This window comes from Rutidosis leptorrhynchoides, chromosome 4 (assembly GCF_046630445.1).
Source record: "Rutidosis leptorrhynchoides isolate AG116_Rl617_1_P2 chromosome 4, CSIRO_AGI_Rlap_v1, whole genome shotgun sequence".
Lineage (NCBI taxonomy): Eukaryota > Viridiplantae > Streptophyta > Magnoliopsida > Asterales > Asteraceae > Rutidosis > Rutidosis leptorrhynchoides.
The window spans coordinates 503817587-503837284 of NC_092336.1; the positions used below are offsets into that span (position 1 = coordinate 503817587).

The 19698-nt window shown below is 35.8% G+C and overlaps 2 protein-coding genes across 2 annotated transcripts; both read left to right on the forward strand.

Moving 5' to 3' along the window:
• Positions 1-726: 726 nt before the first annotated feature.
• On the forward strand, positions 727-5956 carry LOC139844788 (uncharacterized). The gene is made up of 7 exons (XM_071835014.1): positions 727-1233; positions 1844-2038; positions 2141-2202; positions 2845-4081; positions 4554-4705; positions 4813-4981; positions 5225-5956. The coding sequence occupies exons 2-7, from the start codon at positions 1885-1887 to the stop codon at positions 5797-5799; spliced, it is 2349 nt and encodes a 782-aa protein (XP_071691115.1). The 5' UTR covers positions 727-1233; positions 1844-1884; the 3' UTR covers positions 5800-5956.
• A 1223-nt stretch (positions 5957-7179) lies between these two features.
• On the forward strand, positions 7180-18550 carry LOC139839555 (mediator of RNA polymerase II transcription subunit 12). The gene is made up of 13 exons (XM_071829649.1): positions 7180-7447; positions 8656-8823; positions 8978-9037; positions 9120-9225; positions 9295-9363; positions 9448-9501; positions 9596-9703; positions 9849-9998; positions 10091-10432; positions 10860-13018; positions 13492-16026; positions 16807-17080; positions 17483-18550. Exons 2-13 carry the CDS (start codon positions 8699-8701, stop codon positions 17939-17941), a joined length of 6441 nt encoding a protein of 2146 aa, XP_071685750.1. The 5' UTR covers positions 7180-7447; positions 8656-8698; the 3' UTR covers positions 17942-18550.
• Positions 18551-19698: the final 1148 nt, after the last annotated feature.

Sequence of the window (19698 nt, forward strand, 5' to 3'; positions counted from 1 at the left end):
CTTATACGTAGTATATAATAATAAATAATAATAATATACAATATACAATATTATAATAATATAATTACAGTAAGTAATATAAAGAAACAATATTGTTATAGAACACCATCAGACCATTTTAATTTTCAACTTCACTAGCTCTCACCTTCACAAAAGTAATATTTCCAAGTCTCAAACAATGTTAGTCAATTGAGCTTTGTTATTTGTGAAGTGTCATATACATACGTTTATATCTATATCTATCTATATAGTGTACAATTATACTGTATCGATAAAATGATCTGTGGGTGACTGTGTTTATGTGTATGGCAGAGTCACAAGGTGATGATATTGATGATTCTTGAACATAGAATGAAACTTTAGTCCAAAGCTTCCTTTCTCTTTCATCAAACTGCTATCTATATGTATGTATGTATGTATGTATACGTGTGTGTTTTCATGTGAATTCAGTGTGTGCTTGTGATGAATTTATGGCCCCACAACCATCATCAATGAAAACATAGGTGTCAACTTTCCTCTTCCAAACTCCATTCCATTTTTCATCACTATTTGGTATTACTTCTTTTTGAAGTTTGTGTTCATTCACAACCACTTTTTTAATCATATTGTACTTCCAAACTCCATTCTATCTTATTTTTGCTATCTTAACTATATTGAAGCATAAAGTCTGTGTCTTTATGACTATTTCTTTAAGATGTTTGCAAGATTTAGAAAATTTCAATTGGGTATTAGTTCTTGAAGAAAAAGATTGAAAATTTGAGATGATCACCTTGAGTCAAGTTTAATATATTAGTGGGTTCTTTTAAGGCTAATAAAGTTGTGGTGCTTTTTGGGTTTTCAAAATCTTGAAAGGCAAGATTGTTTATCTTCTAAGGTGTTGATGATCACATCCTTAAAGTAATTTGACTGCCAATCACATTGATGAAGTGTGGTTTTGCTTTGATGAAATATTATAAGCAATATAAGCAGGCTCTAATGGTTTGAAAATTTAAGGTGAAAGTGACTACAAAGCATGTGAATCTTTATTTGAGGCCAATTTGGGTGCAAAGATAAAAAAGTAGGAAAAAGTTTTGATTCCTTGCCAACCAAAGAATTCTTTAGTTTCTTGAACTTTACTCTGTTGTAAAGCTTTAGGATTTGAAATTGGAATATATTTATTGGTTTCTATAAGGAGCATTTGCCAATTTCAAAGTTGTGTTTTTTGTTGATATCATCAAGGCATCTAAACCTAAGGTACCTTCCTCTGTCTGCATCCTCATTGATCGAAATTTCGCATTCTGTAGATTAATGATTTTCATTATTGTAATTGTATTTGTCCTGTTCTAACTAAATCAACTTCACTTTCTCCTAATAATATCCATATATGCATGTGCTTATATATACATACTGATATGGTTTATAGTGATTTTTAAGACATACTATAATTTAGGGAAAACATTTAGGACTGCTTGAGATCATAAAATGATTTAGCATCGTGCTGTAGTTTGCGTTACTCGTTACACGGTTTATCTCATCTAAGAAATTAAGGGATCACAAAATGGGGAATGCAGATCAGAGGAAACAGCTATAAATAAATAAATTGAATCTTAAGTTCTTTAAAACTCTAAGGTATTCCACTAAAAATTACCATCAACCCATAGATAGTTACCTTCTTTCATATTAGTCTTATCTTATTAATTATAATTTTATAAATTTATATTTTATCTTTTTGTTACTCGTATTATTTATCTTTTATTTTATTTTTGAAACAGTTTACTGATACATTAATTATTCCAGTTTAAACTGATATGGTCTTCTTAAGTTTCTTCTAATTTCATGTACACATTGTATTTATCTTAATCAGGCTAAGTTTCACTACACGGATTGTACAATAATCGTTTCGCTATGGCAAAGAGATCAAAAAGACGCCAAGCGAAACAAAAGAAAGATGAAACAGGTTGTATGTCGGGTTTGATTAGCATGTTTGACTTCCGCCATGGTCGAAGTGCCACTAGAAATCTTCTTACAGATAGAAGGATCGTAAATAATAATACTGTTGGTAAGCATTTAGATTAGTTTATAAACTAGAACACTGTTTCAGATCATATACGTACACTTTTCTCGTGTCAATACTTACAATTCTGCGTTTTTATTTTTGCAGCGTCCGAATATATAAAAGTGGATTCTCTCACAAGTTCAGAAGATAGGCATGTCTGTATTGAGGTGAGGATTTAACTTTATGTTTAAAGTGGCAATTTCAACCAAGTTGCATATGAATCAATAAACGTGGTTGTGTTTTATGCTAAACTTTCCAAATAAAGAAAATAGATAACAGGGGAACGGACCATTGCAGGCTTGCCTCAGTGGTATCCCCAAACCTTTTGTGTGGGGCTTGGGTTTAGGTCATGGGTTCGAGCCTCGCTCTGCCCATCCTATTAATCAATCTGCTTGAAATACCAGGGGGTTTTCTCCCGGATCCATTCGAGATTCAAACCCGGTCCGCCTACGGCCCTACCCCTCGGTATGGTTTAAGGATTCCCGAAAGCACGTGCGTGCCTAGCATATGATTGCGAAGGTAGTTTTATCCCTCTGGGTGATGCCGACCACTTGCCTTTCAAAAAAAAAAAAATATATATATATATAAATAAAGATAACAGGGGAACGGGTAAATTGGGTCGAAAGGGTAGAGTATATTTTATATGCATACAACCTTTTACATCACTATATTTAAAAATTTAGATTGTTAGTGTAATAAATGTGTTTGTTTAAGCATATATAACATGACCTACCCATTTTGACAAGTACTATAAAATGACCCGTTTCAATCCAAGCTTGTTTGACCTAATTGTTTTCGCTTGTAATCAGGACATTACAGAATGTGAGAAGCCTATTCTTGATAATGTTAAGACAAGTGTGATGAAACTTATGGAAGAAGAAATGGTCGGTGAACAAGATTCGACTAAACATACAAACGGTGACGAGGCCCCAAAAACTGCAAAAAAATCTTCTGATGATCATGTAACCTCCATTAGTCAACATGTTTCTTCTCAGAAAACTTCACATTTTAGTGATACTGAATCCCTAATGAAAGAAATATTGCTGATTTATCAGAGAAAAATTGATCATGATCATGATCATGATGTTGATGAAGATCAGAATCACACTTTTTCGATTGTCGAAGAGAAACTGACTGCAGCAGTTGAAGCGTTCGTGAATGAAAAGTCAGATGACGAACATTCCAAAGATTTTATTGAGACAGTTCAAATATTAAGCTCTAATAAGGAACTGTTCATGAAACTTCTTCTAGATCAAGCTTCAGAATATCCAAATGAAGACCATAAGTCAAGGTCAAAGTCAAAGTCAAAGTCAAACCCGTTAGAGAAAGAGACAGATGATCCAAAACCATACACACCCGTTACTCGTAAACACAAAAACTTCTTCAGAAGGAAAAGCAAGTCAGAAGGAAATATACCATTAAGCAGGATCGTCATTTTAAAGCCTAATTCTCCGAATAATAATATTTTTAAAATGGAGGAGAATGACGTTCACAATGAAAAAACCTCATCCCATTTTTCATTCATGGAAATCAAAAAGCGTCTTAAAAACGCTATGGGAAAAGAGCAACCGAAACGAGGAGTCAATGAGAAAAAAGTTGACGAAGGAAGTAACGGATGGAGTTCGCCAAATAGAGATCACTTTTATACCGAAAGATTTGCTAAAAGGATAGAACGAGGTTCAAAGTTAAAAGACTCCGAAATAAAACAAAGCGAAAACGAAGAAAATGGTAATTCTAGTCATCATATATCTAACATTTACATTGAGGCCAAGAAACATTTATCAGAGATGTTAAGTGGTGGTGATGATGATGATGATGATGATATGATAATGGAGAATTTACCGAAAACTTTAGGAAAGATTCTTTCATATCCACAATATGAAAGTCAACCATGTGTGACTAGTGATGATGTTCAAGAGAATTATCACGCGATCAGCGAGACTCAACCATGTGTGGCTAGTGATGATGTTAAAGAGATACCGAAAGTTCCTGATGAATGCAGGGGAGCTTCTTCGTCTTCTATGGCGGAAAATACAAGCCCTGAAGGTATTATCTTTCAAGGGTTGCAATTTAGAGACATTTCTTGATGTGTATATTCGGTTATGATTTATCTGTCATGGTCAAACAGTAATTTTAAAAAGCGAACTTTGAAAACGGGCGAAATGGGTACAAATTACCCACAATGTCTTTTCTAATGCAGAAAACTAGATTTTTCATAATATTTAACATGCTGATTACTTTTTTACAAAAAAGTAGGAATGTTTGGGCAAAAGTCTTTCGGGATCATCTAATAAGAATTATGTCCGCTTTCGACCCAAATTTGTTACCTGACCCACCCAACTTTCCACCTCAAATATTATCTTTTTATATATGTGAGAATGCTGTTACAAAGTATAAAGAACTCATCCCATTGCTACAAATATTATGAATAATGGTGTTAAAATCTGTTTTGACATGCTTTACTTCTGTAGTTGATATCTTATTTTTTGTTTTTCTTTTTTTATTAATAATTAAGTAGGCATCATAGAAGTTGAGACACCGGAAAACCAAGAAGAAATGGAAGTTTCAGAGGTTTGTAATCAACCGTGTAGCTCTCCCGAAAGCCGAGATGATGCTGCGATTATCAATGTATCAAACGAAGAAAGATCTCCTCCTACATGCTTTAAAACGGTAATACAACTTACAGACATATGCTGCATCCTAAAACTCTTTACATTCATTAGTTTTTTACATCAGAATTTAGTAGTTACTTAAATATTATTTCTTCTGTTTTCTAGGATATACTTGAAGAAAACGAGTTTTCTTCACCAATGGGGTCTGCAATTGTTAACAAGATTGAAGATGAACTCGAGAGTGATAAAACTGGGAGACCTAGTCCCGTATCTGTCCTCGACCCACTATTTTCAGACAATGAAATTAGTCCTGCAAGCACAACTTCTCGATGCGGTGAGTGTTAGTGCATTTTATGTAAATCCCCAGTTCTGTTACTTTGCACGTTATTTCAGTCATTTGTCTATCGAACATTATGGTAAACGTATTATAAATATTGAATGTTTGATTGTGATGTTTAATATTCAATCAATTATAATATGATCAAGTCGGTCGACTCCATCTGCATATAGTATATATATGGGTGTCACCAACAATGGTATACTAAGTTGCTAAATTAACCATGTCTAAACTTTTCAGTCGAATATGCAATTCAACCGCTCCGCATTCAGTTCGAAGATCAAGATATACGTTCAAGAAACTGTATGGAAAATGAAGAATCTGCATTCGAATACGTTGAAGCCATGCTGCTAGCTTCTGATCTCAACTGGGATGAATTTGAAAACAGGTGGCTTTCTTCAGTTCAAATTATCGATTCATCTTTATTCGATGAACTACAAATTTTTTCCAGTCAACCTTCGTATGACCAACGACTCCTGTTCGATTCCACTAACGAAATTCTCAAAGAGTTATGCGATTGTTACATTGAGTTATTTCTTCGGTTATCATTCACCAAACACAAAATTCAACCTGTTCCAAAAGGAGTGGATCTGATAAACGAGGTATGGGAAAGAATCGAACAATGTCTGAAAAGTAATTATCCGCTTTCTCTGGATCATCTTGTAAAGAAAGATTTGGAAATTTCAAGAACGTGGATGGACCTTCGGTTTGATTCGAGTGAGCTTCTTTTTGAGATTGATGAGTCAATCTTCGAAGATATGATAGATGATATCCTCTTGAGTTTACTCATTGAGTGTGTCGATTATGAACGTTAATTAGATGACATTAGTGATCATGTAGAGCTTGATGTGTTTTGAGTGAGTGTGAGTGTGTGTGTTTTTGGTTTTGTTGTTGATATGCAATCTTTTTGGTTATTATTACGTAGTAGTTGTAGACACAATTACAGTTACAGAACTGTATAAAATGAAAATTCCCACCAAATAATGTTTGAAGTTGGTTTTTAATCATTTAGTTGTAAATTTTTTTTTTTTTTTTTTTTTTATTATTATTATTATCTGTCTGAAAATTTATTTGCTTAGTATTTTTGACAGTGTCATTGGGTAGTTTTGTTCTTAGTGGATGATTTTTAGCATAAATGAAACTGTCATCCATTGATATAACTCCAATAGTTGCATTTGATTTGTTGGCTAAAATATGTTTGTTCATTTAAAAGATTCTAACAATTGATGCACATCTGAAAACACAACAAATTTGTATCATAGAAAACACCAAATACTAATAATATACATTGTTATTGTTATTGTTATATACCAATTGTAGTTCAGACAAATCTAAGTAACGTTCTGTTCTATTTTCAAAGTTTAAGGTGCATTATGAGAAATGCTTAAAAAAACTAGCAAAGAAGCATATTAAAAAAAGATTAGATATTTGTTCTAATTCAATTTCTTTTTGAATTATTTTTTCTAATGGTTTTTGTTGGAAATATTTTATTTCAGTTTATATTTATATAAGATATAAGATATATAAGAATAAGATATAAGATGGTATAGTAGTTTTCTCTATTTATTTAATTTATAAAAAGGTTTTTACCAACCTTGTTGTCTTATATTTCTAGCCAGTGCTTAAGCTTGTGCATTTATTTGTTTGACCAGCTAACACATTCTTTTGACTACATCAAGCTAACATGTAATGACAAAGGCTTAATAACTCTTTGACCCCTTAGTCAAAATAAACCAAATATGAAAATGACCAAATTACCCTGCATATAAAGAGCTAAACAGCTCAATCCCAATAAGGATCTTTTGGTAATTTTAAAACAATCATTACTCAAGCATAATTATTCTCCCTCTGCATTAAACTCCTTTAACCCTCTTAAAGTCAACATAGACCAAATATAAAAATGACCAAACTACCCTCCATTCGAAAAGCTAAGCCACTCAATACCAAAGGATCTTTTAGTAATATTCTTGAACAATCCATTAATCAAGCATACTCATTCTCCCTAAGATGAATAATTAACTTGAAACTGTTCTAAATCACCCCTTCATTTATACAAAAGTTTCAATTTGACCCCCTCTAGTTTGGTCATCGTTATCATCCGGAAAAATAAAAAATAAAAAAATCTAAAAAAAAATAAAGAAAAGGGTCAAAAGCCCCAATCTCTCTCTCTGTATCTAATAAATCTCTACATACACACGATTCGTCTTTCTGAAATTTCGAATCCCTAATCTTCTTCTACATTTTTATTCGATTAAACATATTTGTATACATAATTTTACATCTATAATTCAAATCGTACGCTTTACCCTTGTTAATTTCTTGGTTCTTGGGATTCAAAACCCTAGTTTCACTGACACCCCTTAGAAACCCTAGTTTCAATTTTCGAACTTGTTAACAACTCTGTTTGCATGTTTACAACTTGATTTAGGGTAATTTCATAAAGCGTTCTGCTTGATTACGAAGGTATGTTTAATTTTGCATTCGTGTTGTTGATTTTTATATGTGTTTTGCTACATAATTGCTTGTTATGATTTTGGCCCTTTTTGAGTTTGATTTGGATTTTAGACATTTAAATTAAGCTACTTCTATTGCTATTGTTATACTGTATAAAAGCTAATATTTTAAGTACACTCGGAGCTCAATTATATGGTAACCTTCAAACTTTCGAGATTTTATGGATAAAAAATTGAAGATCACAATTATTTAATTGATCAATCAATGCTTTTGTGTGTGTGTGTGTGTATGTATGTGTGTGTGGCACGCAGTGATTATGTATTTGCACATGTTTTTTGTGCCAAGTAACTGCTGCTAGGCTCTTTTTGTTTCATATAATGATAAACCTTGCTTATAACCCTAAGTGGCTAAGTTGAATGTTAGCGCTACAACTCGATGATTTATGCTAAGCAAGTTGTAAACTTGAGCACTGCTGTGTGGACTGATAGCTCAAAACCTAATGATGATTGAACGTTATGGAAGTGGTTGATCAGTAACCACTGAGGTGGAATTATATTTATTATGGTTTAGCTTTTTAGCGCCTTAAACTAAAGTTGTAGGTTGTACTATTACCAACTGCATTTTGAGTCTGTATATATTACTGTATGTGTAATTGAGTTATGTTCACAAGTTTCATTACAAAGTTTCCATACTTTGGTTAGTTTACATACATCGTATTTAACCTTAAATTTCAGGATGCAGTAATAATTATAATTATTATATTTTAAAAGAATTCATACCATGTCTGCTTGATGTTTGAAGAGAAAATCACTTACTAATGCTTTGGAAATACTTTCCTTTATAAACCAATGATTATCTGTATGTTTTCATAATGGAACTTGCTCATCCAATCTAAACTATCTGAGGAATTATTATGCATCTGGTTTATCGTAGTGACAAAATGGTACTGAATGATGTTAGATCCAACTGTTGTTATTCTGATTTTTGTATGTAATTGGTTATTATTTTTAGTCTTTTTCCCTTATTTGCCAATTCACTCTATATATTCTGAGTTATCCTTTTACGTTTGAGATATCACTTGTTCAGCAAATTAATAAATATGGTTCCTTTTACGTTAGTATGTATTACTGTAGGTTTATGTGATTCAGCGAAAATAAGTATTTAGAGATAACTGTTTGCAGTATCTAACACACTTGTACTAATATGGCACCTTTTAGTTATTCGATGTGGGTTACAGTATGCGGGTCATAGTTTGGAGAAATGCAACGGTATCATGCTACCAACTGCACTAGTGCAGTCAATAACAGTGCAGTTGGTGGCTCATTAGGAAGGGATACATCCCGAGCCGAGTCGTCTGCGCTTCCTGCGAATTTTCCATTAAACCGGTAAGCATTTCTAATTAGCTGTCATCTTTTACTTATCTGCAACATGCATTCTATAAAATTATCATGTGTACTACAATAACTTTATTCTGCATCCTGTTTGACAATATCTTGTGGAAGACTTATTGAAACGACTTAATTTTGTTTTATATTTTAGGCGCTCTTCACAACTTGCACCATACAAATTAAGGTGTGAGAAAGATGCGTTAAATTCAAGGTAATTCTTTTAGTACCTACCCGAATTTTTTAATTTTGTTTTTAAATTTTAACTTTCTTTTTTTTTTCTTTTCTGCTGTCAGGCTTCCCCCACCTGACTTTCATCCTCCAACTTTAAATTGCCCCGAGGAAACACTTACGAAGGACTATGTGCTTGCTGGATACCGAGAGACCGTTGAGGGGCTTGAGGTATGCCTTTAAAACTATTAATAGTCAACTGTTACGGCGGTTCTTATAAATTTGAAATTTCTATTACAGGAGTCGAGAGAGATATCGTTATCACAGATTCCTACTTTTACCAAGCCTGTGATCCTTAAGTGCAAGGAGGTATATTTGTCATATTTTTTATGCCATTCAGTTGAAGCGTATTTATTACATGATTCTGATCATAGACATCATGATTTTCTGCAGGCAATCAGAAAATATCATCGAGCAATTAATGAATCTCGTGCGCAAAAACGCAAGGTACTATATATATTGACAGAGTAATGTAGCTGTTTTTCCATTTATATGTCTGTATGTAATGGTTAGTTAAATGTTCAAGTTTTGTGTGTTACAGGCTGGTCAAGTTTATGGAGTCCCTTTAACTGGTAGTTTATTGAGTAAGCCTGGTGTTTTTCCCGAACAAAAAGCGAGCGGTGAAGATTTTCGGAAGAAATGGATTGAGGTTTGTCTTCATATATTTTTTTCACAGTATTTTAGTATGATATTATTCTGTTGCATATGTTGTAACGTTGTTGGTATATATATTTAACTAATAATTGCTTAAAAAAATACATGACTGTTTGACAATTTTAAGCCTTAACCTACAGGGATTGTCTCAACAGCATAAACGTTTGCGGGCTTTAGCTGATCATGTTCCACATGGTTATAGAAGAAAATCACTTTTTGAAGTTCTTATCAGAAACAACGTACCACTACTTAGAGCTACTTGGTATATCAAAGTAACATATCTTAATCAGGTAAAGATTATTCCTTTCTTGTTGCCATTTTAGCTTCTTTTTATTTATTTATCAACTCTTCGAATGTAGCTGATCTTGATTTTATATTGCAGGTTCGACCCGGGTCTTCTAGTACATTGTCTGGGACACCTGATAAAGCACGATTTTCCCGCTCAGAGCAGTGGACAAAAGATGTTATCGAGTACTTACAATATCTTTTGGATGAATTTTATTTGAAATCTCACTCTACGATGCATTCTAAGGACCGATCACCCCAGTTTGCATATGGTGGGTCTATTCAGCATAAAAGTGACTCAATGGTGGCTTTCGTTGATGGTGAGGAGCCATCTTTACAATTTAAATGGTGGTATGTGGTGCGAATCATACAGTGGCATTACGCTGAAGGGTTGCTTCTCCCTTCCTTAATCATTGATTGGGTTTTGAATCAATTGCAGGTAACTGCTTTTACATTTATTTAATCATGTTATTTGGGTTGGGATTCAGGTCAAAACAAGTACTTTCTTGATACTGGTTAAAATGAGTTGAGTTGGGTCGGCCCGAAACACTTTCGTGCAGATCCTTAATTTTTTTATAAGTTAGTTTGCCAGATTCAGAATTTATAAACTACATTATTTTAATACTGTAGTATAATGATATCTTAATTTAATTTAAAGATTTAGAAGGTTTATGCTCTTAAAATACACTTTTGGCGACCTTCGACTCATTTAAATTGTTTTCTCTTTCTTCAATATCTATATTATATATTTGACCCATTTTAGATGTAAAAGAGATTGACTTGATACATTACATTCTTAAGTTAGTTTGCTTAAATTACACCTCTACATCTTTATGCAAGTAAAATACCGTATGTGGGACTTGCAGGATAAAGAGTCACTTGGGATATTGCAATTGCTGTTACCTATCATATACGGTGTGATAGAAACTATTGTCTTATCTCAAAATTATGTTCGGAACCTTGTGGGCGTAGCTGTTCGTTTTATCCAAGAACCATCTCCTGGTGGTTCAGATCTTGTGGATAACTCTAGGCGGGCATACACCATATCAGCCCTAGTCGAAATTCTTCGATATCTAATACTTGCTGTTCCCGATACTTTTGTTGCTTTAAATTGCTTTCCACTCCCCTCTTGTGTGGTCTCAAATTCAACAAATGATGGAAGTTTAATAACACGGGTAAGTGGCGAAGGTGGGAAGAAACGGCTCGAGCTTCACGGGGCTTCCTTGTCCGTTAAATCGGTGGTCTCATCAGTCCAGAAGTGCTCAATGAATCTTGCAAGAGCTGCAAGACCCGGCCAACCGGGTCATAATGTTGCAAAAGCTGTTAATGAATTAGATAAGGTTTTAATACATGGAGATATTACCGTTGCTTACAAGTGCATGTTTGAAGATTTTAGTGATGAAACAGGTGATAAAAGGTGGATATCAGAGGTAAGCTCTAATCTAAGATCATCTCTAAAATGGATCGGTAACGTTAGCTCGTCATTGGTGTCTTCTGTATTGTTTATTTGTGAGTGGGCGACATGCGACTTCAGGGATTTTCGAACTAACCCCCCTAGTAATATTAAGTTCAGTGGTAAAAGGGATTTTACTCAGATATATGTTGCTACTCGGCTTTTAGAGATGAAGATGAGAAGCAAGCATAGGTCAAGCAAGTCAAAAGTTGGCCCTAAAAAAGTCAAGGATCTGTCACATTTCTTTCAAAGCCCGGGACCATTGCATGATATTGTTGTGTGCTGGCTTGATCAGCACCAAGCCCAGAATGCAGAAGGTTTCAAACGCGTTCAGTTACTTATAAATGAACTCATTCGATCTGGAATTTTTTATCCTCAAGCATATGTGAGGGAGCTTATTGTTAGTGGAGTCATGGGTCAGGATGATGCGATGGTTGACTTTGACCGAAGAAGAAGACATTATAAACTGCTGAAAAATCTTCCATGTTCGTATATTCAAGGTGTAATCGAAGAAGCTCAAATTGCTGAAACATCTCTTGTATCCGAAGCTATGCATATCTACTCAAATGAACGACGTCTCTTACTTCATGAACTTTCCTGCCATTCGAAAAATATCAACTCTATGTCGAAGCGAAAGAACCATCAAATGTTTGGATTATCAAATAGAAACATCAACAGAACTTCGAAAATCGACGAACTGATGAATTCTATATCGATCCTTCTCCATTTCCCAAATTCCGATTCTACCCCCACTTTGAATGGTGTTGATGAGTCTGCTTCTGTTAAAAGGCCAGCCAGGCCAATCGTTATTAGTGAAGGAACACCTGGATGTGAAGAATGCAGACGAGCAAAAAGACAAAAAGTCGAAGAAAAAAGCTCGTATATATCCGATGACGAGGACATTTGGTGGATTAAAAAGGGTAGTCTCAAGTCATTAGAGTCTTTTAGACCCGAACCACCGGTCAGACAAGTCAAACAAGCCACGAGAGGCAGACAAAAAGTGGTACGTAAGACTTCAAGTCTTGCTCAATTGGCAGCTGCCAGAGTTGAAAGTAGCCAGGGTGCATCCACAAGTCATGTATGTGATAGTAAAATAAACTGTCCTCACCACAGTAACGATAACGACGTTACAAAATTAACGGATTCCGTTAAAACTGTCCTTTCTGGAGACGTTGCTTCAATTGGAAAAGCTCTGAAACGGGTGCCATTTGATGATAAACGGGCTGTTGTGGTGTGGTTGATGGGTATTGTGAGGAAACTTGTTGATGAGGCTGGAAACGTAACTGAGACTGCGGCAAAAGTTGGTTCGTATGGTAGGGTCCCACCTGTTGATGATAAAGGAGTCTCAAAATGGAAACTTGGTGAAGATGAACTGTCCAACATTTTGTATTTGATGGATGTTTGTGACGATCTTGTTTCTGCAGCGCGATTCTTAATTTGGTTGTTGCCTAAAGTTCCAGTCAACCCAAGTCCTTCGGTCCACGGTGGGAGGAACGTTATGATTGTACAGCGGAATGCTGAAAATCAGTTGTTTGGTGTTGGAGAGCCGTTTATTTTATCATCTCTCAGAAGGTTCTCTTTTATTTTTCTCTATTTATAGTTATCTGTAATGTAAAGGTGGCAATATGGGTATAAGTGTATAATTAGTGAAAATGGGCTTTGCTTGGGTTGGGCTGACCTTTAAGGACTTCTTTGTTCGCTTTTTTGATTTTCTTCCTAAATATCGATAAGCTATAAATTTGGTATTTAAGCTTACAAAGACATTGTTATTACGATAATTATCTTAATTATTTAATAAAGCCATCAGGGAGGTTGTAGGCGTAGTAAATAGCCTTGGGGGGACTTTCAACTTGTTTGACTTGTTCCTCCATCGGCTGAACTTTTATGTGGCGCGCTGAAAAAAAAAACAGCCCAAGTCAGAACATTTTTAAGTAAATGGATCAAATTGTGCCAAGTTAATTTTATCAGTATCTATTTGTGTTTAGTTTTTTCAGGTAGTGTAAGTGTTTATTTGTAAGATTCTTATGTTAGATCTTTTTGTTCAGGTATGAAAACATACTTGCTGCAGCTGATCTTATTCCTGAAACATTAACTGCCATGATGCATCGTACTTCGGTGGTTATGGCTTCTAGTGGACGGGTTTCTGGTTCAATAGCCTTAGTCTTTTCCCGACAGATGTTACAAAAATACGGTCAAGTAGCTAGTGTTGTTGAATGGGTAAAGAACTTCAAAACAACAGCTGATAAAAGACTTGTGATGGAACTTGAATCTGGAAGATCATCAGATGGAGAATTCGGTTTCCCACTCGGCGTTCCTGCAGGCGTTCAAGATTTCGATGACTTTTTACTTAAGAAAATAAGCAATGTTCGCATTTCGAGGGTTGGTTTGAGTATGCGGGATACCGTTCAGAGACTCGTCGATGAGGCTATTTCCGCCTTTTATGGTCAAGAAAAGAAGTCTTTTGTAGGTAGCTCGTTGAAAAGACCAAGTGTTGAGAAATCAGATGACGGGTTTTCGATAGCTCAACAGGTTGTAAAAGGGCTATTAGATTGCATGAGACAAACCGGTGGTGCAGCCCAAGAAGGCGACCCAACTTTAGTGGCATTTGCTGTTTCTGCTATTGTTACTAATGTTGGGCAAGTGATTGCTAAAATTCCTGAAATGACCCCGCTTTCGTTAAACTTTGCGCGACACATCCTACGAATTCATCTTACGTGTCTCTCTCTACTAAAAGACGCACTCGGAGAACGTCAAAGTCGGGTTTTTGAAATCGCGATCGCAACCGAAGCTTCCTCTTCTTTAGCCCAAGTGTTTGCCCCTCCAAAGGCCTCTCGTGGTCAGTTACAACTTTCACCCGAACGTGATCCCATGTCTACCGACAACTCTAAAACGACGTTTTCTAAAACTGCTAAAATAACTGGTGCGATATCTGCACTTGTTATTGGGGCCGTTCTTCAGGGTATTGCTAGCCTTGAGCGGATGGTAACGGTTCTAAGATTAAAAGAAGGGCTAAACGTGATTCAATTCGTAAAGAGCACTCGGTCAAACTCAAACGGGAATGCTCGATCTATTGGCGATTCAAAAATCGATAATTCGGCTGAAGTTTCGGTTCATTGGTTTAGGGTTCTTGTTGGGAACTGTAGGACTGTTTCTGATGGATTTATAGTTGAGCTTTTGGGTGAATCTTCCATTGTAGCATTATCAAGGATTCAACGAATGCTTCCTATTAAGCTTGTTTTTCCGCCCGCTTTTGCTATTTTTGGGTTTTTAGTATGGAAAAGGTTCATTGTTAATGCAAATGTTGCGGCCCGTGACAACGTTTCCCAATTGTTTCAGTCTTTAACCATTTCTATTTCCGATGCCATAAAGCATTTGCCTTTCCGTGATGTGTGTCTCAGAGAATGTGCTACGTTATACGATATCGTATCTGCCGATACTACTGACGCCGAGTTTGCCGGCATGCTGGACTTAAGTGGGCCCGATATGCATTCAAAGCTCGCCGCTTTTGTCCCTTTACGAGCCCGAACCTTTCTAAATTCCATTATTGATTGTCATTTGCCACATGAAATTCTTCTTCACGATGATGGTATACGGGCCGAGTTAAACGAGATGAAGCTTCTCGATAAGCTTGTACATGTCCTGGACACCTTGCAGCCCGCTAAGTTTCATTGGCAATGGGTTGAGCTCCGGTTATTACTAAATGAGCAAGCCGTAATTGAAAAAGTAGAAGCTCGGGACGCTTCGTTAGTAGATGCTTTACGCTCGTTTGCACCAAATAATGAAAATTTAGGGACTTCGGAAAATGAAAATAACTTCATTCAGATGCTATTGACCCGGTTATTGGTCAGACCCGATGCTGCTCCTCTTTTTTCTGAGGTGGTGCACCGTCTTGGTAGGTCATTAGAGGACGAAGTTCTGCAGCAAGCAAAATGGTTCCTTAGAGGTCACGATGTCCTCTTTGGTCGAAAATCAATTCGGCAACGGCTAATTAATATTTCCGAGAGCAAAGGTTTGTCAACCAAGATTCAGTTTTCAAAACCATGGGGTTGGTGTAATTCCTCTTCTGATGGGCCTGGGCCCGGGCCCACAAAAAAGAAAAATAAGAGGAAGTTTGAGATGGTGTCTATTGAAGAAGGTGAGGTAGTTGACGATGGAAATGGAACCGACACAAAACGACAGTCTAGAAAGTTCAGTCAAGTTTCAGATGTTGAAGCTTTTATAGTCGGTCAACAACACGTGACGGAAAAAGCATTGGTTGAATTTCTTCTTCCGTGCATAGATCAGAGCTCTGATGACTCGCGGGTTACTTTTGCTAGTGATTTAATTAAGCAGATGAATGAAATAGAGCAGCAGATAAGTATGGTTACTCATGGAGTCACTAATAAGCCGACGGGAACGATTGAAGGTCCCGTGACTAAAGGGAATACGCGAAAGGGTATAAGAGGTGGCAGTCCTGGATTGGCTAGACGTCCTGCGGGACCCGTTGAAATGATGCCTCCTTCACCTTCAGCGTTGCGTGCTTCATTGTTATTGCGTTTGCAGCTACTCCTAAGATTGCTCCCTGTAATCTGTGCTGATGGGTATGTATGCTAATGATTTCCGTAGTTAAAACTTATTGTTATGGACCACCTTGAACGATGACTTGTTTTTATGGGTGGCAAAAGAGGGGGGTTGGCTCACGGGTTTGGGTTAAGTTTGTATTTTTTTATTTTTTTCTACGTTCTAAATTATTCGGGTTGGTTGTCTTCACCTGAAACACTTATTGTCTTAAGTTTAAATTCCCTTAGCTAAGGTAACTGTAACAAAAAAGCCTTATTGCTCACTAATAGTTTAGATGGTTTTATACATTAGAAGTACACTTTGGGTACGTTTTGAATTTTTACGATGGTTTTATGCAGTATAAGTACACTTTGGGTATTAGATATCAAAACTACAATGTGAATGAATACATTCATGAGTAAATGTGCCAAAATAGATCAATTTACTGGTTGAGATTGGTTTCCGTTCTCTTAAATTTTTTTCCTAATCACTAATGTAAATGTTTTTTTTATATAGGCAAGGGTTTAAAAATTTATTGCTAATGATGATCCACGTTTTTACTGAAGCAAATCAGGAATTTTTACATCCAAAATAGAGCTAATAATAATGACCCATTTTCACACGAATGAACGGAAACTATACCTTCACCCGTTAGTCTCAACACGATCTCAGTACTGAAAAAGAATTTCATATAACTTTCAAGGATATATCGACATCATTTCATTTGCTGTAGTATACTTTGGTAGATAATAAATTAAACTTGGTGTATTCTAAATGCTTCATGATAACTTAATCTCCATTTCCGGGGCTCAATTTGGCAGGGAGCCATCAGCCCGTAACATGAGGCACATGCTTGCTTCTGTGGTTGTTCGTTTACTTGGAAGTAGGGTTGTTCACGAGGATGCAGATCTTTCTAACCCAGTTTTAAGCCATCAGCTCGGTGAGAGTCTCTTTGATCGTTTATTACTGGTGCTGCATGCGTTGTTGAGCGGCTCCCAGCCCTACTGGCTCAGGCCAAAGTCTATTTCCAAGTCAACACCTGAAGGTACCAGGGACTCAACTCTATATGATCGTGATGTCGCTGAAAGCTTGCAGGTATAATTCATGTTAGCTTCAGTATATAACTAGTCATTCTTTTATATGTGGTAAAATAAGCATTATTGGTATTTCTATAATCGAGAAATGATAGATAACAACAATAAGTCTGATGATTGATAACTCGAATAGATTATAATATATGGTCTGGTATAGTGTATCTGATTATTTTGTTAACGTTATTTCAGTTTTTTTGGGAGACCTGTTAATCAAAATAAGGCCAAATTTTGTATTTTTGTTTGGATTCATCTTTTTGGATTTTTTTTTTCTTTTAATATATTTATAATTCTCATTAAGAACTGTAAATCATTTTTTTTCTTTTAATTTGGGTGTGTTTGGAGATTGACTAGTATGACTGGAAGTTGATATATCTTTGATAATATATTTGCTAAAATGATGCAGAATGAGTTGGATAACATGCAACTACCGGATGCAGTCAGATGGCGGATTCAGACCGCCATGCCGTTTGTTTTCTCTTCTGTGAGAGTCTCAATTTCTTGCCAGCCCCCGATTGTCCCCCCTCAAGCTCTCGGTTTTCTTCAACCAAGCATCATATCGGCTCCTGGACCACTTCCTTTAAGTTTTAGAAACAATCAAATTTCTTCATCACGCAGCAGCATCTCAAATGGGCCAGGAAAGGCCACCAAGCCAGTGTTCTCACAACCCGAATCTGATCAAGAGATTATTGACCCATGGACACTTTTGGAGGATGGAGCAGGATCAGGCCCATCTTCCATAAACGCAGCTGCAATCGCAGGAAGTGATCATGCTAATCTGAAGGCATCAAGCTGGCTCAAGGGTGCGGTTAGGGTGAGGAGAATGGATTTAACTTATATTGGTGCTATAGATGATGACAGCTGATAATAATAACTTTCCAAACGTCAAAGTCAAACCCTGGTTCAGGTAATCATTAACTTGTAAAATTACCATTTTGGGGTCAGGGTCACGATCCGGGTCAGCCTCAATCTCCTGCTCTTGTTGTTCTAACATGACAATGAAAGGTTTTTGGGGCTCATCATATTCTTTTGTGGGCATGGTTAGCCGGGAATTGACAACGAACATCCAGATGCACATTCCTTTGGCTAATTTGGCTCGGACCTGGCTTGATGACTAACCCCTTGGACTTTAGTGGGCTCAGTCCTGAACCCTCCCATGGTTCGGAGATTTGTTGTATATATAGGGGTGAATATCTGAGCGACGAAAATGTCAAAAGAAAGACGGAATGATCTGTAGTCTCTTGTCTGTTTTCTTGGCCCCTTCTCTCACATACTTGTGTATTATTATAATTAAAATTATTGTTAATTACTATTATTATTATATTATTATTATTGTTTGCTCATGGAAGTATTATGAGGAAGTTGATACCTTTATTTTTCTTACGGTTAGAATAGTCCTTCCTAGAGCAATAAATTTACACAGACTTGTATCTCAATTAGTAAAAGTAGTTGTATCCTGCTTTGGATTTGATTATTTTTTGTGCTTTGTTGATGCTTTACATGAAAGTGGTGGATGCATGTTACAAGTTCAATTTTGTTTCAATAACTATTTACAAAATGAACATGTTTTTACTGCCATTAACATTTACATCATGACCTTGAAAGATCTGTGAAACTGAAACATTGTTAAATAATTTATTTATTTAAAAATATCACCAAAGCAAAAGAAACTGACTGATTGCTTTTTGGTTTTAGGATGAATTGGCACTTGCCAACTGAAACATGTTAAATAATTTTATTCGGTATTTTAGAATGTCTACGTGCTAGCAAGGTTTTATATTCATAAATTTAAAACAAGGTCAAAATTTATGTGTTTTAAATGTAAACAAATATGGACCTAAAACGATAAGCATTACGAAACAAAAAATTTCATAAGTGTAACCAGACGAAAAAGAAAAAGAAAAAAAACGAGCTTTCTAGTTGGGGTTTTGTTATCGTCAAAAGCTAAACCAAACCATGGTCGGTTCAAAGGTAAATAGTATGTGATTGTGCAACTCTTGAACCATTATTGTCTCAAGTAAATCAAGTCATGAGATTCTTTATGTTACCCCATTGACCGAGTAGTCATGGATGGGTATTAGTGGACCCCACACCACTACAACATATATGGTAAAAGACAAATCCTACTTGTCACGATATAAACTCAACTGCACTGTCACTTTAGCTTTTAGCAAAAGACCCTATTGGACCAGTTGAAGCCTTCTGCATATTCTGTGATCATTTGATCAAATAAGGTGGTGGTTGTACAATTCATTTTATCATCATCTATTATTGTTTCTCTATGTGTGCTTTATGCATACTGTGATAACAATAACAAAATAAGAGTTAATTCTTCAGTTTCTTTTTAAGTCTGGAAAGTTAAAAATGTCTGTTTGTATTGTGTTCTCAGTAACTTGGTTTACTAATTTGTCCTGTAAATTTATCATATTTTTGTGAAAATCATGCTCCAATTTCTAGACCTATTGTACAATTTCTGCATTTTTATGAGAACCCATGTCCAAATTCTTTGTTTTGATACAAGTTCCAGTTACTGTGCCAAGATAATGTTTTCATATGAGCCCAATTTTGGTCAAACCCATGCCTAAAAATCTTGGCTTTTACTACTTCAAAGTTTTTGAGAAT

Coding starts and splice junctions, on each gene's coding strand:
- LOC139839555 (XM_071829649.1), top strand. CDS start 8,699: ATGCAACGGTATCATGCTACCAACTGCACTAGTGCAGTCAATAACAGT. Junction 9,226..9,294: donor AGACCGTTGAGGGGCTTGAG/GTATGCCTTTAA, acceptor TTTCTATTACAG/GAGTCGAGAGAGATATCGTT. Junction 9,364..9,447: donor TGATCCTTAAGTGCAAGGAG/GTATATTTGTCA, acceptor GATTTTCTGCAG/GCAATCAGAAAATATCATCG.
- LOC139844788 (XM_071835014.1), top strand. CDS start 1,885: ATGGCAAAGAGATCAAAAAGACGCCAAGCGAAACAAAAGAAAGATGAA. Junction 2,039..2,140: donor CGTAAATAATAATACTGTTG/GTAAGCATTTAG, acceptor TTATTTTTGCAG/CGTCCGAATATATAAAAGTG. Junction 4,082..4,553: donor GGAAAATACAAGCCCTGAAG/GTATTATCTTTC, acceptor ATAATTAAGTAG/GCATCATAGAAGTTGAGACA.